We start from the raw sequence: 18,315 nt of genomic DNA on the forward strand, positions 1-18,315 counted from the left end.
GCTGGGGCAGGTGGCGGCACTTGCGCTCGGCCCCGCTGTCCTGCCTCCGCGGAGGGAGGGAAGCTTTCGTGTGGGTTCCGGTTCCCTCCGGCTCACGGGTCCTGGTTCCGCTAGATGCCTCCCGGAGGGGAGTGGAGGCCGTGCCCGCTGTTTCAGACCGAAGTTAGCGGGTGGCAGCGGGGGAAACTGCGGGTGCCCTGGGAGCCGCCGAGAAAGGAGGGGGGCGGGGGGCGCGTTCCCGAGGTGGAGAGAGCGGCCTCCCAGCGCTTCCCTCGGCCAGGCCTCGCCGCCCTGGGGGAGACAGAACCCCAGGAAGTGAGCGTTCTCCCGCCGGGAGCTGCCGTCTGGGAGCTGCTGTCGGGCTTGTATGGGGACAAGGAACATTGTTTCTTCTTCGAGGGTCATTGAAGAGAAGACCTTTTCGCTCAATGAAAACATAATTGCAGAACTCGGTTTCGTAAAGAGCAATAGTGACGAGGAGGCGTCAGTCAGCGGGTGAAACGTTAAGTGTGGGACCGGGAGCCCTCCCGGTTCTCTCGGGGGCGCTCTCCCCAGACCGGGGCACATGGGCGCACGTACTCTTAAGACGTGTATAACGGTGTAACTGACCACTTCAACCCGGTGCTGTCCTAGACGCCTGTTACACACCCACCCGTTAGTGATGTGCGAGTGTCTGCATCACAGCACCCAACACTTTGTGAGTTTGTGTTATTTTACAAAACAAATACAGAGTAGTGATCGGAGAAATTAAATTATTTGCAGTAGTTGACTCTTACCATGTTTGGTTTGATGACCTCAGTAGACTGGATTCTGAAGAGGATCGTTGTTTTTTATGTGGCTTTGTGAACGGGCCTTGTAGGTGACCGACTCCTCGGGGAGTGTGAGTTGAGGTTCTGTGTGCGCGGTAGCTGGTGGTTCTGTAGCTGAAGCGCGGAGTCCCGTGTGGTTCCCTGGCCCTGGGAGGGTTTTAGCCGCCTCTCCCGACCCAGAGCCGTCAGCTCCCGCATCTGCGGTCCCCGACCTGCGCGGCTGGTTGGGCCGGAGGTCTTTTCCGCTTTCCTTCTTCTACGCAGGTGATGGGCTTCTGGCAGCAGGAGGGGGTGACCTCAGATGTACGTGTATGAAAGGCATAATGGAGTTCAGAAGTACTTGTTTTTTAGGGTTTTCCTTTCTGTTCTTCGTTCGAAGTTTTCAAGTGTTTTAAAACTGTTTTGATAAGCTCATGTGGCCAGAGGACCTACTTTATTGGGTTGGTTTGGGGAGAATAGTATCTGGGCAGCAGTGAGGACCTCGGAGTTAGGTCTGAGGTTGCTGGCTAAGAAGGGCATACTTGGTTGTGGTTGTGGTTTCTTGTTTGTTTGTTGTTTTTATCCTCACCCGAGGATATTTTTCCATTGATTTTTAGAGCGAGTGGAAGGGAGGGGGAGAGACACAGAAAGAAACATCGATGTGAGAGAAACAACACATCAATTGGTTGCCCCCCTCCTCCTGGGGCCTGACCAGGGCTGGGGTTTGATCCTGCAACTGAGGTACGTGCCCTTGACTGTAATCAAAACCAGGACCCTTCACTCCAAGGGCCAACACTCTAGCCACCGAGCAGAACCAGCCAGGGCTTTTTTTGTTTTTAAAGGGAAATGCTGTAGGCATCCAAAGTAAAAGGCTGATCCTACTTAATTTGGCTGTCCTGCCACCAGGGTGATCTTCGGAGAAGGAGGTACTGATGTGGAGTCGTAGGAAATCGCTCTCATCGGAGCTCATGTAATGGCATCTCCTAGGTTAGCAGGCTTGTCCCTACGCTGCTATCCTGAGGTTGGTCCATGAGCACATAGTAGTGGGGAAATCCTTACTAATGGGCAGTGAAAATGTTTTACTGCTACAAAATATTTTAAGAAATAGTTTGTGCCCTGACTGGTGTGGCTCAGTTGGAGTGTTGACACCCAAAGGTCTGGGTTTGATTCCTGGCCAGGGCACATTCCAGATTGTAGGTTCAATCCCCAGTTGAGGCCCATGCAGGAGGCAACCGATGGATGTTTCTCTCTCACATCGATTCTCTCCCTCTCTCTCAAATTGATAAAAGTATGTCCTCGGTGAGGATTAAAAAGGAAGAGTTTGTGATGGCGATTCTTTTTTCCATTTGATGGCCATTGGTTTTCTACCCGGTCCTCTTCAGAGAGCAGGGCTCTTTACCTTGTTAGCCTTGAGGAACTGGAGAGGCAGTGAGTTTTTGTAGGAAGAAAACGTTTTGTTCGTAAGCACGGGTAGCCTTAAATCTCCTCTTGCAAGTGAGGATGCTCTATCAGCGTTGTAACTGAGCGTGCTTCAGTTTGGGTCTTTGGGACTTTTTTTTTTTTTTTAGTTTTTTTTTCTTGATTTTTAGAGGGAGAGGGAGAGAAATATCTAAGTGAGAGCCAAACATCATTAGGCTGCTTCCTGCTCACCCCCTACTGGGGATAGAGCCTCACAACCTGAGCACGTGGGGAATCCAACTGGCAATCTTTAGCACCCCCCGCGCCCGCCAACCAACTGAGCCACACCAGCCAGGGCTGGACTTTTTTTTTTTTTAAATAATATACTGTGGCCCTAACCGGTTTGGCTCAGTGGATAGAGCATCGACCTGCAGACTGAAAGGTCCCAGGTTCGATTCCGGTCAAGGGCATGTACCTTGGTTGTGAGCACATCCCCAGTTGGAGGTGTGCAAGAGGCAGCTGAGCAATGTTTCTAACTCTCTTTCCCTTTCCCTTCTTCTCTGTAAAAAATCAATAAAATATATTTTAAAAATATACTGTTCATTTTATTGATCTCCTCAAAAAAGCCTGTTTAAAAACAAGGTGAGCCCAGCCTGCAGTGGTGCAGTGGTTGAGCGTCCTCCCATGCACCACAAGGTCCCAGGTTCAATTCCCAGTCAGGACACACGCCTCGGTTGCCGGCTTGATTCCCAGTAGGGGTCGTGCAGGAGGCAGCCAGCCAATCAACGATTCTCCTCATTGATGTTTCTCTCCCTTCCTCTCTAAAATCAATGAAAACATTTAAAAAATAAAATAAGGCGTTGTTTTTAAGATGAGGTTTCTGTGTAGTAGTTTTGTGGTAGAAATATCTTTACACTTTAAATGTTTGTGTAGAAGGTTCTAAGCGTGCAGCTGTGTTCTGACTTGGAACGTTTGTTTGCCCAGTTATCACCAAATCGCTCTCAGTGCTCCCACCCCTGCCCTCAGTCAGTGCTGACACTTCTGGGTGCAGGTCCCAGGTGCCAGGACCTCACGCTGAGCCGCACAGAAGACCTTTTCCTCTCGCGTCTCCACAGTAGAGGTGACGGTGTGGGGCTTCTGAAAGCAGAGGGAAGGAGCAGGGATTGGGGCCGTGGTGTTCAATAGGGTGGAGAGGGAAGGCCTTACTGACGGGTGACAGGGTCTAAGTACTGGGTGCAGAGGGACTTTTCCGTGTTTGCCTTCCTCAGCCATGTGCTAATGAACGCCGAGAACGGCCGAGGAGGAAATTGGAGCTATAGGAAGGAAGGCCATGTGCCTTGAGTAAAAACAGTGTTTTGGTTAAGGAAAGGAAATAGTTCTTTATTTTCTTCCTGAAGACAGGGCTTGGTCTCTAGTAAGTTTCTGAAAAAGACAGTCCACGCGTGCCTGGTGGCAGCGCGATGTGGTGAGCAGACGTGGCTGCCTGCGCGTCTTCGGAAACTGCGTTGGAGCAGCCAAGGTTCTGGGGTCCCTGCGCCTCGCCGTACCAGGTGACACCTGGGCGGACTGTCACTCAGGAGCAGTGAGCGGACCAGCGAGGGAGGCAGAGACGCTTGGCCTCTCTCCGCCAAGGCGCGTGCTGGGCACGGGTTGCTGCGCTGAGCGAGGGGACAGTCCCTGCCCTCATGGAGCTTGTTTGTCAGTGGGAAGACAAGCGCCATCGATGACCCGTTCTTTTCTTAAAACATCGGAAGACGTGGCTTCAAACGTACACAAAGTAGTGATCTCTCCTATACCTAATACACAGCTGTGTTAAGTAATTGTCAGTCTTATTAGTTCATCTGGAAAAATATATGTGCTTTTTTATTATTTTTAAAAATTGTTTTTATTGCCCTGGCTGGTTTACCTCAGTGGTTAGAGCATCGGCCCATGCACGGAAGGGTCTTGGGTTTGATTCCTGGTCTTGGATGAGGATTAAAGATAGATATCTATAGGTATAGATAAGTATGTTTTTATTGATTTCAGGGAGAGACCTAGAAACTTCTGTTGGTGAGAGAGAAATGTCGATTGGCTGCCTCTTGCATACCCCCTACTGGGGATCGAACCCAAAACCTCCGGCATGTTCCCTGACCGGAATTGAATTTCTAGGTGCATGGGATTACGTTCAACCAACTGAGCCCCGCGCTGGGCTATATGTGCTTTTCGAAGTGAAATCTTTTGATAAATGCCCGAAGAAGGAAGTGTGTGTATTGAATTAGATTATCAGTCATTACTTAGGATTGGAATCAGTTTGAATATAATTTCAGTCTGAATATGTTTAGGTTCTAGACACCTCTTTTTTGTTGTTGTTAATCTTCACCCGAGGATATTTTTCCTTTGATTTTTAAAGAGAATGGAAGGGAGGATGAGAGACAGACATTTCGATGTGAGAGAGGCATCAGTTGGTTGCCTATCACACATGCCTTGACCCTGGATCCAACCCGTAACGGATAACGTGCACTTGACCGGAATGTACCTGGGACCCTTCAGTCCTCGGGCTGACGCTCTATCCACTGAGCCTGCCTAGGGCTCTTTTTAAAATTGCTAAGTGAAGGTTATGTTAAACGAGAACATTGACCACTAGTTGGGGAGCTTAACGTACGTTATTTGGTTCTAGACATTTGTTTCCACTTACCTCTGACATACCGATTCTCACACAGTTATCTTCAGATACTAAAGACTGCAGCGATAGGTTGGGTAATGGCTACTGATCAGAGCACTATAAGTGAGATGGGCTGCCCTGGCCGCAGGTGGGCGGCATGTGTGGGCCAGGTTTTGTGGTGGATCCCAGGGTGGATCCCCTCAGAACAGGTGGCTCCTTGGTCCCTTTGTGTGGTCCTGGGCCCTGGGGCTGCTGGGACTCCGTGGGTGGGTAGGGTGGGATCCCCATCCTTCACTTAGGTGAACCCAGCGGCTGTGCTACATACAGGGCTTACTTGACTACCACCTTGGGGTGATGAGAATTGTAGACTAATGGGATTCTGGTCTGACAGAAACAGTGATTTCATGGGAGGTGATCTTAACCGGTTAACTGCCATGCATCCAAAACGGAAAAATCAATTTGCAATGAATATTGTAAAAATAAATATATTACAATTCAGATGTTCTTGAATATTTTCAGCTGAAAATTCTCATGAAAAATGATTTTAAAGTTGGTCAGGGCTGCCACTTAGGGAAAACTTTTTTTTATAGACGCGTGTGGCGTGTGGGGAAGGTCCACCGCTTGCGTCTGCAGACGCTTATGGCGTACAACGGGTTCATCGTTCATTTACCTCATGAAAGACCTGGGGGCTCTTTGACGTGATTAAGACATCATATCGCTGTAAAAATTTCGGTTGTATTCCCCAGCTCACATCTTCTTTCTCTCTCGAGTGGCCCTATTTGAAATAATATTATTACTTTAGCAGTAGACTAGATGTTTTCAGTTTAAAATTAAGGATTCTACATGATGCTGGATAATTTGCCACGAAAATTAAAGAAATTTCCCCTTGAAAAGTGTGTTCTTGTTTGAAAAGTAGGATCGTGAGTTAGATGGATAGAAGCAAAGGGCTTACGGGTGCCATCATGACGCGTGCGTGCCCGTCCACATGGAGAATGTGGCTCGTGAGGGAGCCCGCATGCGTGCCTGCATTCCTCGGAAGTTTCAGAGTTGTCTTTTGCCTGCGTCCCTTTCGTCCTGTAATTTGGTTGCCCTTCAGCAGTAGGAAAACCTGATGAGGATCGGGACTGTTTCATAAATTGACGTTCAGCTTGGCATACTAACTGGTTGTGAATCCTCACCTGAGGATGTTTTTTCCTGTTGCTTTTCAGAGAGAATGAAAAGAAGGGAAGGATGGGGAGTGAGCGAGAAGCATCATTGTGAGAGAGAGACACTGAGCAAGCCCGCGACCTTTAAGTGCGTGGGCTCCAGCCACTGAGCACGCTCACCAGGCACCATATTAATTTTTTACATGTGTTTTTTATTGATTTCAGAGAGAGGAAGGGAGAGATAGAAACATCAATGATGAGAGAGAATCATTGATTGGCTGCCTCCTCTATGCCTCCTACTGAAGATCAAGCTGTCAATCCTAGCTTTTGCCCTGATGGGGAATCCAACCATGATCTCCTGGTTCATAGGTGGATGCTCAACCACTGAGCCGCACTGGCCGGGCAGTATTAACTTTAAAAATCAGCCTTAAGCCCTGGCCGGTTTGGCTCAATGGATAAAGCGTCGGCCTGCGAACCGAAGGGTCCCGGGTTCGATTCCAGTCAAGGGCACGTGCCTGGGTCGCAGGCTCGATCCCCACTACGGGGTGTGCAGGAGGCCGCCGATCCATGATTCTCATTGATGATGTTTCTCTCTCTCTCTCCCCTCTCCCTTCCTCTCTGAAATCAATAAAAATATATTTTTTAAAAAATCATCCTTAAGTTAGAGTTTGAAAGACAAATGTACGAGCATCGACCTGTGAACCAGAAGGTCAGGGTTCAATTCCTGGTCAGGGCACATGCAGGGGTTTCAGGCTCTATCCCCAGTGTGAGGTGTTCAGGAGGTAACCAGTCAGTGATTCTTATTCATCATTGATGTTTCTATCTTTCCCTCTCCCTTCCTCTCTGGAATTAAAAAAAAGTGTGTGTGTGTGTGTGTGTCTCTATTTTTATTTTTTAATATATTTTATTGATTGATTTTTTACAGAGAGGAGGGAGAGGGATAGAGAGTTAGAAACATCGATGAGAGAGAAACATCAATCAGCTGCCTCCTGCACACCTCCTACTGGGGATGTGTCCGCAACCAAGGTACATGCCCTTGACCGGAATCGAACCTGGGACCCTTCAGTCCGCAGGCCGACACTCTATCCACTGAGCCAAACCAGTTAGGGTGTGTGTGTGTGTCTTTAAAAAAGACAATGTTCATGCCAGTAAATGCTTTGAATTGCTCTAAAGTAGTTGGCCTAGCATAAACATATATTCCTGTTGCTAAAACTTACAGAGACAAGGCAAATTAGAATTGTTTTTATTCTGAAGGCTGGTCATTTTAGTACCAACAAGAGAAATGTTTTGTGAGTAAAGTGTGCACACACTGAAAGGTACAGACCCTAATGTGGGGTTTGATGAGCTTTTTGTGTGCACCTGGGTGACGGTGCCCCATTCGAGATTTCGGACTTTTCATCACCCAGAAAGCCCCCCCGCCGCCCCAGTAAGTAGCTGGCATCCACATAGACAATGCTAGTAAAAGGGTGCATCTGACAAATGTTTTGTTTGTAATTGTTGAGTGGTGTTAACTGTTACAACTCTTCTTTAACTTGCAGGAGATAAAAACATTCAGATGGCAGATAACAGGTAAGCCAGAATGAACTTGGTTTATTGGCGTTTACATTCTAGTTGGCGAGCAGCAGGCAGGCCTTCGAGTTCCTGTGGCGGCTTACAGAGCTGCGGTGGGCGCTGTCCTCCCAGTTGGGAAGGTGGTTTTCTTGGTCAGCAGCCATCCAGACCCTGGGTCCTTGTTGGTTGGGCAGTGGGTTTGGTGTCAGAGCAGGGAGATTATTTGAGGAAAGAAATGGTAGAGAGGAGAATTTAGAAGCTGTGACGAGGGCTGGAAATTAGAACTGTTGGGAGTGGCATGTGGGGGCCCAGGATGAGGATGGGGTTGTTAAGTTACGTACCACGTGTGTCTGTAGTTCTCGCCCATCAAATCTGAAGTCACTGTTGACACCTCTTAACGTGTTAAGTGTGAAGAATGCCCTGTGGTACTTATCTTTGGGACTTTGTTCACGGTAATACTTCCTTACCTTTAACATGTTGCTCTAGCTTTTCAGATGGGGCTCCTTCAGATTCCTCGGAAGCTGCTAAAGATGCAAGTGCTACAGGTCAGTTCACTGCGGGGAGGGCTTCACCTGGAGAGCTGGCGTGCAGAGCGGGTCTCCACGCTGGGCTTCGGCGCCGCGGCAGGAAGAGCGGCTGCTCTAACAACAAAGCGTTCCTCACAGCCGGAGGAGAACGTAGCGTGATGAGAGGAGAATCAGGACACCGTCTAAAACTGACTCGGCAGAAGGACCGCGCCTGCCTCACTGCCGTCAGCGGCGATCACAAGTGACCAGGCTCTTTCCTCCCATCGGTGCCTTCTGATTGGTCTGAAGCAGGTCCCAGACCCCCGTTTCCCCTTCCATTTCAGAAAGGCCCCCTGAGCTTTTGGAAACCAGTTGTGGCCATATTGGCTAAAAGGGTCCTAAAACAATTGGGTGAAAGTTCCCTGAGCACTGGGAGGGATCCTCATAAGCACAACCCAGAAGTTCGTAGCGTTGATGCCATGTTGTGTGCAGTCGTGTTGGTACCTCCCCCCAGGACTAGCCCGTGGGAAGTCCGTGTGTTGCAGGTGGTTCTGTCTCTTTGGTTGGAGAGCCCCCACCCCCTTACCCTCACCGCAGCGACACGGTGCCCAGCTCTGTGGAATGCCCGTGCTCTGGATTGCGCTGCTCTTCCCTCCTGAGAGTCGGGGTAAACGTTTTGGCTGGACTGCCACGTGGGTGACCTTGTGCAGCGGGAAGGGCAGTTGGGCCCGTGGCAGGTGCTGGCGTTGGTGACCTGGTTAAGACAGCGTCTGCCAGGCCTCTCCATCGTGGGGGTCCTTTTGTTAAAGACTGCGCTGGCCCCTGTGGGTCCCGTTCTCCACGAGACGCTCCCCTGGTGTCGGCACCACTGGGATCCTTGCTGCATCGGTAATGACCCTGGGGCTGAAAAGGTGCTTTCTGATTCTCACTGTCCTGCCACAGACCACAGCTGTGGACCCCCCCCCCATTGTTACTATAGAGACGTGGGTTACTTGTCCGTGTTTTACAGTTGCCATCATTACTCTCTTGGGTGCACGATTTGTCCCACTTGATGAGTGGGGTCCCTTCAGGCTGGCTCTGTCCTTTCGCTGCTGTGTCCCCATTACTTGCAGTGCTTTTTTTGAGTAGCTTTGTGCACAAGCCATGGTCCATTTTCCTTTGAACTTGCCTTGCCCCCGACTCGGGCTCAGTTGTCTAGGGGCTCTGTTTTTGTTCGTGGGGAGAGAGTTAAAAACCACAGTGTAGGTGCTAGGTGTCATTGTGTCTGGGCCTTGGCACGGCCAGAGCTAGAGAAGAGGTGTGTGCACACAGTAGACGGTTGTGTGTGGACACGGTGCTTCCTGGTAGTGGTTGCTTGTAGCTAACCTGGGGCCTGCTCGGTGCGCTCTGCTTGCCCACGCACGTTCTCACAGCGGCTGGGGAGCTCCCGGCTGCAGCGACCTGTGAGTCTGGCTGGCTGCACAGTGGCAGGAAGAGGGGGTCGGCTCAGCAAACGGGAGTCTGTGCTGCGGCCGCAGTGGCGCACGCCATGGTCACAGTGCAGCAGGGTGACGCTCCCCTCCTGCTGTCTGGAGTGTGTGCTGTGAGGGCCGCGTGACCTCTGCGAGGAGCCGGTCAGCACACAGCGGTGCAGGAGGTGGGTGTGCGCCGGAGGATGGTGCCGGTGAAGGACCAAAGGGCACTTGGGAAGTCGCCACCAGCGAACTGACTGGTGAGGCCGGGCTTTCCGGGCTGTGTGCTGGGCACACGTGGGCACTGGTTCACTCTAAGGAACCGTCTGCTTACCCCTGTCCTCGGCTTCTGGGCCCACGTGGGACTTGGGGCGTGAAGGCAAGGTGATAGGAAGCGACGATGTCCTCAATTGGGAGATTTGGAGCTTAAACAGCCAAGATGAGACCCAGAAATCCCTAGGGCCCTCTCAGGCTGTAATCGTCCACTCTGGTGACTGACATAGAATATCCAGTGCCTTAGAGTGCACCTGAAGTATTTTCAAAACATGTTTTCGCAAGCCACTGGCCACGTTTAGAAATTCCAGTGGGTGAGCAGGCTCAGTGGCTGTGCTGGCGATGCGGACCTGGCTGCTCTGTGGTGGGCACGTGGTGAATTGTTTCGCCTTGTTTTCAACTTGTAGAGAAGCTCACCGATCAGGTGATGCAGAACCCTCAGGTCCTGGCAGCCTTGCAGGAGAGGCTCGACAGTGTCTCCCACACTCCTTCCAGCTACATCGAGACGTAAGTATGCTGTGCGCGAGGCGAGGTGCCACTTCCAGGAACGGAGGAGGAGGAAAGCGACTTCCCTGTTCCTTAGAACAGGAACAGTGTTTCCATTCCGCGTAGAGCCTGCCGAGCCAGGCTCTGGGCTCCAACGAGGAGTGCTGGCTCGGGTTCAGGGCCGGGCAGAGGGGCTCAGGCCTGTGGAAGGAACGCAGCAGGCGGGCGCTCGGACCTCTGCGCCCGTCGGCCGTCCTGTGGCGATGGCGGACTGTGAGCCAGCAGCACGGGGAAGGAGTGGGCGGGGAACGGGTGCCAGGTGAGCGGAAGGCTTTCTCTTCTGGGGGCTGTCAGCTGCGAGCCGTTCCTCCCGGACTCACCTGCGGTGCCTGCAACACCGCCAGCGGCTCTTTCAGGAGAGGCGTGTCCGGTGCCGCCCAGCGAAGGCTCCTCGGGCAGCTCTCTCCCGGCCGGCCGGGCGGCCTTCCTTCTGGAGGCCGGGGCTGCTGCTGGGCTCCCGCCTGGCAGTCAAGCCGGGACTTGGTCTCAGATGTCCCACCCTCACGGGTCCGAACGCACGGCTCGACGTGTTGCAGGCTGTTAGGGTGGGGAGGGGCCCTCGGGGCGGGCTGGGGCGGCATCTGCAGGCTGTCAGTGGCTGCAGCGCACTGGGCAGCAGTGGGAGAGACGAGGGGGCAGTGCTTTAGAGCGGGGACAGGGTTTGTGGGGACAGACACGCTGCACGTGCAGGGCCTGTTGTGGGGAGACTGTCGTTATTGTCGCTGACTCAGGATGGCCAGGGGACAGCAGGGACCAGTTTGCTTAGGACCTTTTGTTCTCACTGCGTGAGGAAGACTTAAGTTAGAAAACGATTTCAAAACGTGTGACTCGTGCAGGGAGGCTGTGAAGGTGCAGTGTGTCCCCTCTTGTGAAACTTTCTCCGCTGCCTGTGTCCGCCTCCCGCACTCGTCCTAGCCGGTGACAGGGTCTGGGAAGGCCCTTCACGCTGAGGTGGCCTGGGGATGGCTTACCAGTGCAGGGTCCTTGGTGAGCCACAGCGGCCAGGACAGGAGTGCTTTGTCGTTGACGTTCTTTGGGACGTTGAATGAGACCGGACGGCCCTAGCTGGGTGGCTCGGGTGGGTGGGTGTTGTCCCTGCACCCAGTCAGGCACATGCCCAGGTTGTGAGCTTAATCCCTGGTGGGGGACATGGTGGAGGCAGCCGATCAATGTTCTGCTCTCACATCAATGCTTCTCTTCCTCTCCTCTCTCTCTAAAAATCAATGAAAATATTTTAAAAATTAATTAGATTGGAGGTTTCTTCTGTGTTTATTTTTATTTTCTTTTGTGAATTATTTCTTCAGCTTCCTTCGCACTGTTTTTTCCCTGTTGGGATGTGTGACCTTTTTAAAATACATTGTTATTGAGTTCAGAGAAGAAGGGAGAGGAGAGAGACACCAGTGATGAGAGAGCATCATGGGTCGGCTGCCTCCTGTACGTCCCCCACTGGGGATCGAGCCCACAACCCGGGCATGTGCCCTGACCAGGAATTGAGCCGTGACCTCCTGGTTCAACCACTGAGCCACGCAGGTCGGGCCTTTGTTAATGGTTTTAGCTCTTTTTCATAGTAAGGATGTTAATTCTATGTTAACCTAAATTTATTTTAATAAAACAGAAAAGCATGCCACTTTGATTTTGTAAGCATGTGACAGTTTTCTTTTCTGCTTTCTCTTTAGTTTACCTAAAGCCGTGAAAAGAAGAATCAACGCATTGAAACAACTTCAGGTGAAGTGTGCTCACATAGAAGCCAAGTTCTACGAAGAGGTCCACGACCTGGAGAGGAAGTACGCGGCGCTCTACCAGCCTCTCTTTGACAAGGTGGGAGCATCTCCTCTGCTTCGCACGGCTCAGACCTTTGAGGTCGAGCGCCCACATTGCCCAGGAAATCGCCCCGTGCTGCTCTTTAAGTCCCAGGCCGAGTCTTAGAATGAGTGATGGGAGCATCCGGGTTTCAGTCTTCTCATGGGCACTATCTGCAGACTCGGCCTTAACGCCTGCCTTTCCGAATGACATAACTCTAAGAAGGTCTCGCTCTCACTTAGAGAAGGGAGTTCGTCACTGGTGACGTGGAGCCGACAGATGCGGAATCAGAGTGGCACAGCGAGAATGAAGAGGAGGACAAACTGGCTGTAAGTTGTTCTTTTAATGAGCGCCACTTGTGTCCTCTCTCTCACTGTTACAAGTGAGACACGTCTCTTACGGTCTCCGTGCTCCACCCGACTCGACAAAGAAGAGAGCTCCTCCCAGGAGGTGCTGCTCCACCTGAGGCCGGCTGGTGGGGTTCTTTATGGCTGGACACCGAGCAGCTGCAGCAGCTGCGGGCCTGGCGTCTGACGGGGCCATCAGCTCGTGCAGTGGCCCAGGCACCGTCTCCCCACGTCGCTCGGTGACCTGAGCAGCTCTGCACTGTCTGCAGTGAGATCCTGGAGCCGATGAGCGAGGTTGTCAAGCCTCAGTGACAGGCTCAGCCAGGCGTGTGGTGCTGGTCACCAGCAGATGGGGTGTGGTGAGGAGAGAGTACCGGGAACACCCGCCATCCTGCTCCAGGACCAGCACCTCACCACTGGACCCTTTAGATCAGCGGGTTATGGGTCCTTTCCGTGACGTGCCCGTCCCTCACCTGCTCACAGCCTTTGCCTGACGGTCCCATTCCAGTGCCATCGGCTCACTGTCAGCCTGATCTTGTGTTTGGGAGACAAGTAGCGTGCATCTGTAAAGCTCACTTTCAGGGGCGTTTTGAGGTGTGTGCTAGTTTTGGTAGCCACGTGTTTGGATCTAAAAACATGCAGAGCCTGGCCTGCTTGTAGCTGTGGCTGCGGACCAGTGTCCTTGTGCATCAGATCCTTTTTGCTCAAGAAAAACCTGCCTCTGCTGTTTCCTCGGAAGGTCCCGGTGGCACAGCACTCGCACCTTCCCGCGGCCTGTGCACGCGTCTCCCCTCCCTCCAGGGCCCTGTGTCTACACGGGCACCTGGCCTTTCTGGTCACCACCCTCGTGTGGGCACAGTGCCTCTGCTGGCTGAGGTGGCAGTTAGAGCGTCTCCCTGGGCGTGGGTGTACAAAGTGGTTGGCAGTTCTGGTTGCAGAAGCCACTGGAGTTGCGTGTGGTAGTGGGTGATCATCCCCAGGTGGGGGCCTCGTGGAGCCAGCACTGCACGGCCTTTCCCAGTATGTGGCCTTTGACCCCTCTTGAGCTTTTCCACCAATTTAAATTGTTTAGTGGAATTACGTCTGGACGGAGTTCCTTGAATGCTTTGTCCCGGAAACCTTTAAATCGTGACCTGCTCAGCGGGCTTGGCATGCAGGGTCAAAGGACAAGGGTTTGCGATAGCAGTCTGTGCGGGATTCTGGAATGATTGTCTGCGTCAAGCCATGGAGTGTTGGTTGACTTGCTGCTTTGTGGTGACTGTCTGTCCTGCATCGTTACTTTTTAGGGAGACATGAAAAGCAAAGTAGTCATCGCGGAAAAAGAAGCCGAGGCAGCAGAGGAGCCAGCCCCCAGAGGGATCCCCGAGTTCTGGTTCACCATCTTCAGAAACGTGGACATGCTGAGCGAGCTAGTCCAGGTGAGCACGCTTCATCCTGGGAGGAAGGTTGGCCTTAAAACTGGGTGTGAGCTGCTCGCTGGGGCTTCCTCAGTGGTTCATTGTGGGTGGAAAGGCACTCCTGTGACCCCCACTCCGGAGAAGTGTTGGCCTCACAGGGGGGCTGTTACTGTGCGGACCCCAGTCACACCTTACCGCAGCTGGAGCGGGAGGCCTGCTGCCTGAGCCAGAGCCCTGAGTCCGCTCCCCTCCTGGGAAAGGGCTGTTGCCTCAGCCAGAAAGCCTGTCAGCAGGTTCGAGACCCCTTTCCATTTTTTGTTCTTACTTTTAAAAAAAATCATGGCTGGTTTTATTGTTTTTCTTTAAATTTATTGATTTTAGAGAGGAAGGAGGGAGGGAGGGAGGGAGGGAGGGGGAGAGAGAGAGAGAGAGAGAGAGAGAGAGAGAGAGAGAAGCAGAAACATCAGTTTGTTCCACTTACTTATGCATTCATTGGGTGCCCCTTGTGTGTGCCCTGGCTGGAGATGGAACCTGCAGCCTTGGGGTATCGACCCTAATCCCCCGGCTAGGGCAGCCCTTCTCCACCTCACTGATGTGGACAGGCGGGGAGTGAGGGGTGTGAATGTGTGCATGTGTGCGTGTGTGTGAATGTGTACACGCACTGCGCTAACACATACTCGTTACACTTCTCCGTTGGTGGGTATTGGAACTGAAACAGGCCTGTTGGGCAGTGTCCGTGGCCGAGACGCGGGTTTCTCGGGTCTGGGTGGGGCTGAGGGGCTGCTCTTCTGATGTGCTGCTGGTGGTATCCATGCTGCTGGGTGGGCACCTGGGGGTGTGGCAGGCTTGTCGTGATGGGCTCTTGGTGCCAGTAGGTGACTTGCTTGGTAACCTGGCTCCTGGTGCTGGTTAGCAGTCCAGGGGTGGCGTGGCTGCTGCTTCCATGCAGTTCTTGGTGTTGAGGGCGGTAGGAAGCTTAGGCCTCCTTCAGTGAGGTGTCTCCTTCATTCTCCCAGCACCTCTGGATCATGGCCTACTTCAGTGTGTAGGCCACAGAGCGTCTTAAAGCTGTGGGAAGACAGGCTGGCGTTTCCAGAGTGTTTCTCTATAGGAGGGAGTGGTGAGAGGTCATTGGCCCTGACCTGACAGCATCTGTGGCCGGAGGTGCCATTCGGGCCAGATGTTAATTCCTGAAGATGGGCTCGACTGAGTGCTTGGTGCTCGACGTGGGGGTGGCAGAGCGGATGCTGCAGGAGAGTTTAGAGGGTCTGGACAGCAGCTTCTGCTCAGCCCCGCGGTGCCCAGGGCTGGGCTTATGGGCCCCTAGTTCTGATCCTGTCATCAGGGCGTTGGGCTCTGCTGGGAACACGGAGTTCTTGTCCTCGAGGCCCGGGAGGAGCACGGTGGTATTTCATGGACCTGGGACACTGCAGAAGGCACTGCGGGTTGAGGGGAGGAGTGGACGGCCCCACATGAGGGCAGCTCGCTGGGCAGCATACGGGTGATGACGTTCCCCTTGGCATTTCACACGAGGCACGGCACACAGCGACGTGCAGTCTAAGCCAGGCGTTCTCTGGAAGGCGGGGTCTGACGTCTCAAACGGCGATAACTTTCTGTCTAGAGACATGCTTGTGTGCCTGTGTTGTTGTTGTTCTTTGTCAAAAGAATTTAAAATTGGGAACTTGATATTCATCAGGCTCAATTCTTAGAACTTAGTGGAACCTCAAGAGATCTTTCAGTTCAGTCCCCAGACTTCAGGGGCAAAGAAATAACTGTTTGCTCGGGCCGGTGCAGCTCAGGGGTTGGCACATCAACCTGGGCACCAACAAAGGTGGTGGGTTTGATCCCTGGTCGGGGTGCATGTGGGAGGCGCCCTATCGATGTTTCTCTCCCTCTCCCTCCCTTCCCTCCCTCCCTCTCATAACAACAACAAGAAGTCACTTACACAGACGAAGCAGCTCGTTAGGGTGTGGTTGCTGGGTTTCGAGTCTCGTCTTCCTTTTCTGCTCTCTCTCGGACTTTCTCCGATGAAGACATTGGTAACTGCGTGTGAGTGACCCTCGGAGTAAAAGCGTGCAGCCAGTGTTGGAAGCGCTCGAGTGATGCCTGAGCTGTAGGCCTCTGATGCGCCTCGTGCGTGGTGGTCGCTCTGCGTGACTGTGTTGTGGTTTGGGAGATTTATTGCCACAGGCCAATGGCAGTGGGATGGGGGCGGTGGCTGCCGTGTCATAGCTGATCCAGGTGATTTCTGTGATTCTGTCTCTTCAGAGTGCTCAGGACCGGCATGGGGGTGATGGCACCTCTGTCCCGGTCCTGTGCGCTGTGTGAGAGCAGCCAGGGCCCTGGTCTCAGTGTTGAAGGCGCTGCCCCTCAGACCAGTGGTCGGACAACAGCTTGGGTGGCTCCCTGGAGTCAGGCCTTGGCAAGAAGAGGACCCACCAGGGCCCCGCGTCCACCCAGGAGGGACGCAGCAGCGACTCGGCAAGGACGCGTGCTGTTCTCACAGAGCTCGGTTTCTTCTTCTCTTGGTGCAGGAATATGATGAGCCAATCTTGAAACACCTGCAGGATATTAAAGTGAAGTTTTCAGACCCTGGACAGCCTATGGTGAGTACTGATGGAGCTCCTGGTTGGTGTCGGGGCGTCAGGCCATTGAAGGTTAAGAAGGGGCTTGGGTCCAGGGCAAGAAATCAGACCCATCACTCACATGCCGGTGACATGAGCGAGATGCCTCCTGAGGATTCGGGCAGCCTGGCAGGTAGCCCAGGCCGCCTGCTGGGGGAGGGCAGGTGCAGGGGACCGGCAGGGTCGGACTCCTCCGTCCCACGTGGTATCCACTGAGGTGCTGTGGCTTCTCACTAGCTTGTTCCTCTACCATCCTTTCCCTGAGTGGCTCCTGGGTTTTTGAGGCTCTCGTGTCTTTGAAATGGGTTTGAAAGGATGGTGAGTGTAGACTCACTTGAATATGAGAAGCATTGAACAGAAACCTACTAGGTGTTTGTTCCAAAAAGCACCTGCAGACCACCCTGGCCCGTGGCTTGGTTGGAGCGTCCTCTCGTACATCAAAAGGTAGTGGTTTCGATTCCCAGTTAGGGCACGCACCTAGGCTAAGGTTGGATCCCTAGTCAGGGCGCGTACGGGAGGCAACTGGTTGATGTTTCTATCTCACATCAATGCTCCTCTCTCTCTCTCTCTCTCTCTCCTCCTTCCCTCTCTCTCCTCCCTCCCTCCCCTCTCCCTCTCTCTCTCTCTCTCTCTCTCTCTCTCTCCCTCCCCCCCCTTTCCTCTTTCTCTAAAAAAGCAATAAAAACATGTCCTCAGATGCAGATAAGACTGAAAATATGCTCCTCTGCTCTGATTTGTCACAACCCCCCCTTTCCAGAACACCTGAGACTGCGTGTGTTAGTGTGTGGGGGTGGTCTGCCTGCCAGTGAGACTCACCCAGCCTCCCTTTTCTCTGGGGAGCCTGATGGTGCACACGGTCCCCGCTGAGCTGGGCTCGCAGGAGCACTGTTCGTGGCCTGTTCGTCTGGCGGTGGCTGATGGGCTCCATTCCAGCGCCACAGCAGTTCCAGTGACACGTGACTGCCTGGCTCACTGGGGGCTCCGTTTCAGGTCTTGGAGACAGCACGTGGGGCTGAGGGCTAGGGACCTTGGCCAGGAGCTAGCCTGGGCCTCATCGTCCCTCCCTGTCACCGAGCACCAGCCCCAGGTGGGGGTGAGGGCTAGTGTGACTGGGAATTCTCTCCCTAGTGCTGCAGGTGACGCTTGCTGCAGGTGGGAGAGGGAGACATGCCTATATATGTCCCTTCCCTTCCCTGTCTGCTGTACTCCGGGAGTGACATCCTGCTCTCCCTCTGCAGGTGACGTGTGGGCATGAGCCACAGATGTCTGCTCCAGGCTGAGGGCCACTCTGGTGGCGGGGACGACCCCTTTTCTCCTCCTGCAGCCTCGGGGGTAGCCTGGGGCCCTCTTCTCAGCCTCTCCCAGTCTGGGCTCCTCTCTGTGCAGAGGCTTTGCCATAGCGCCCCCTGGGGACCACCTGTGGCCATGGTGGTCTGATAAGATGTGAATGCTCTTTCCCGTGTGAGCACACTTGTATGATTCTGTGAGTTTTTCCTTCCACTGCTTTCTCGCCTGTCGTTCGTCTGGATTCACTTTATTGACGTTTCCTTTTTTCATTGATTCCCTTTCTTCTTTCTCGCCATGTGTCGGATGTGGCTCCCGAGGACTAGTGCCCGAGCGGGTAGGCCACGAGCCAGTGTTCCTCGTGAGTCCTGTGTGCTCGCTCTAAAAACTCAGAAAATCGAGACGGTCTCCAGCACCTAGAGAGATGCTCCAGCCAGTCTCCCTCAGCCTCGTCCTGTCCAGTTACATGAAATACCTAGGACATGAAAGCTCGAGAAAAAGCCCCCAGCTTCAGAATGAAGGGCCGGGTGCATTGGCCCCGCCCCGCCCCGCCCCCACCTCCTT

At 53.2% G+C, this 18,315-nt stretch overlaps 1 protein-coding gene and 1 non-coding gene across 6 annotated transcripts in view; both read left to right on the top strand.

The window, feature by feature from the left end:
* Positions 1–18,315, top strand: part of NAP1L4 (nucleosome assembly protein 1 like 4) — a 34,344-nt gene that overhangs the window by 960 nt on the left and 15,069 nt on the right. For 4 of the 5 annotated variants that reach the window (XM_028138323.2, XM_008161014.3, XM_028138322.2 and 1 more), the window contains exons 2-8: positions 7,511–7,541; positions 8,010–8,068; positions 10,161–10,260; positions 11,976–12,117; positions 12,342–12,428; positions 13,733–13,864; positions 16,378–16,449. In XM_028138323.2, coding sequence (XP_027994124.1) covers positions 7,528–7,541; positions 8,010–8,068; positions 10,161–10,260; positions 11,976–12,117; positions 12,342–12,428; positions 13,733–13,864; positions 16,378–16,449 — 606 coding nt within the window. In that variant the 5' untranslated portion in view covers positions 7,511–7,527. Of the gene's footprint in view, positions 1–673; positions 698–7,510; positions 7,542–8,009; positions 8,069–10,160; positions 10,261–11,975; positions 12,118–12,341; positions 12,429–13,732; positions 13,865–16,377; positions 16,450–18,315 lie in introns of those variants that run through there. The other variant, XM_054725148.1, reaches the window with a different exon arrangement.
* On the top strand, positions 17,348–17,472 carry LOC114229474 (small nucleolar RNA SNORA54). The gene has a single exon (XR_003615508.1). It is a non-coding gene; the product is annotated as a small nucleolar RNA SNORA54 (small nucleolar RNA).

The sequence above is a fragment of the Eptesicus fuscus genome, chromosome 13 (genome assembly GCF_027574615.1).
Source record: "Eptesicus fuscus isolate TK198812 chromosome 13, DD_ASM_mEF_20220401, whole genome shotgun sequence".
NCBI classification, from domain to species: Eukaryota; Metazoa; Chordata; class Mammalia; order Chiroptera; family Vespertilionidae; genus Eptesicus; species Eptesicus fuscus.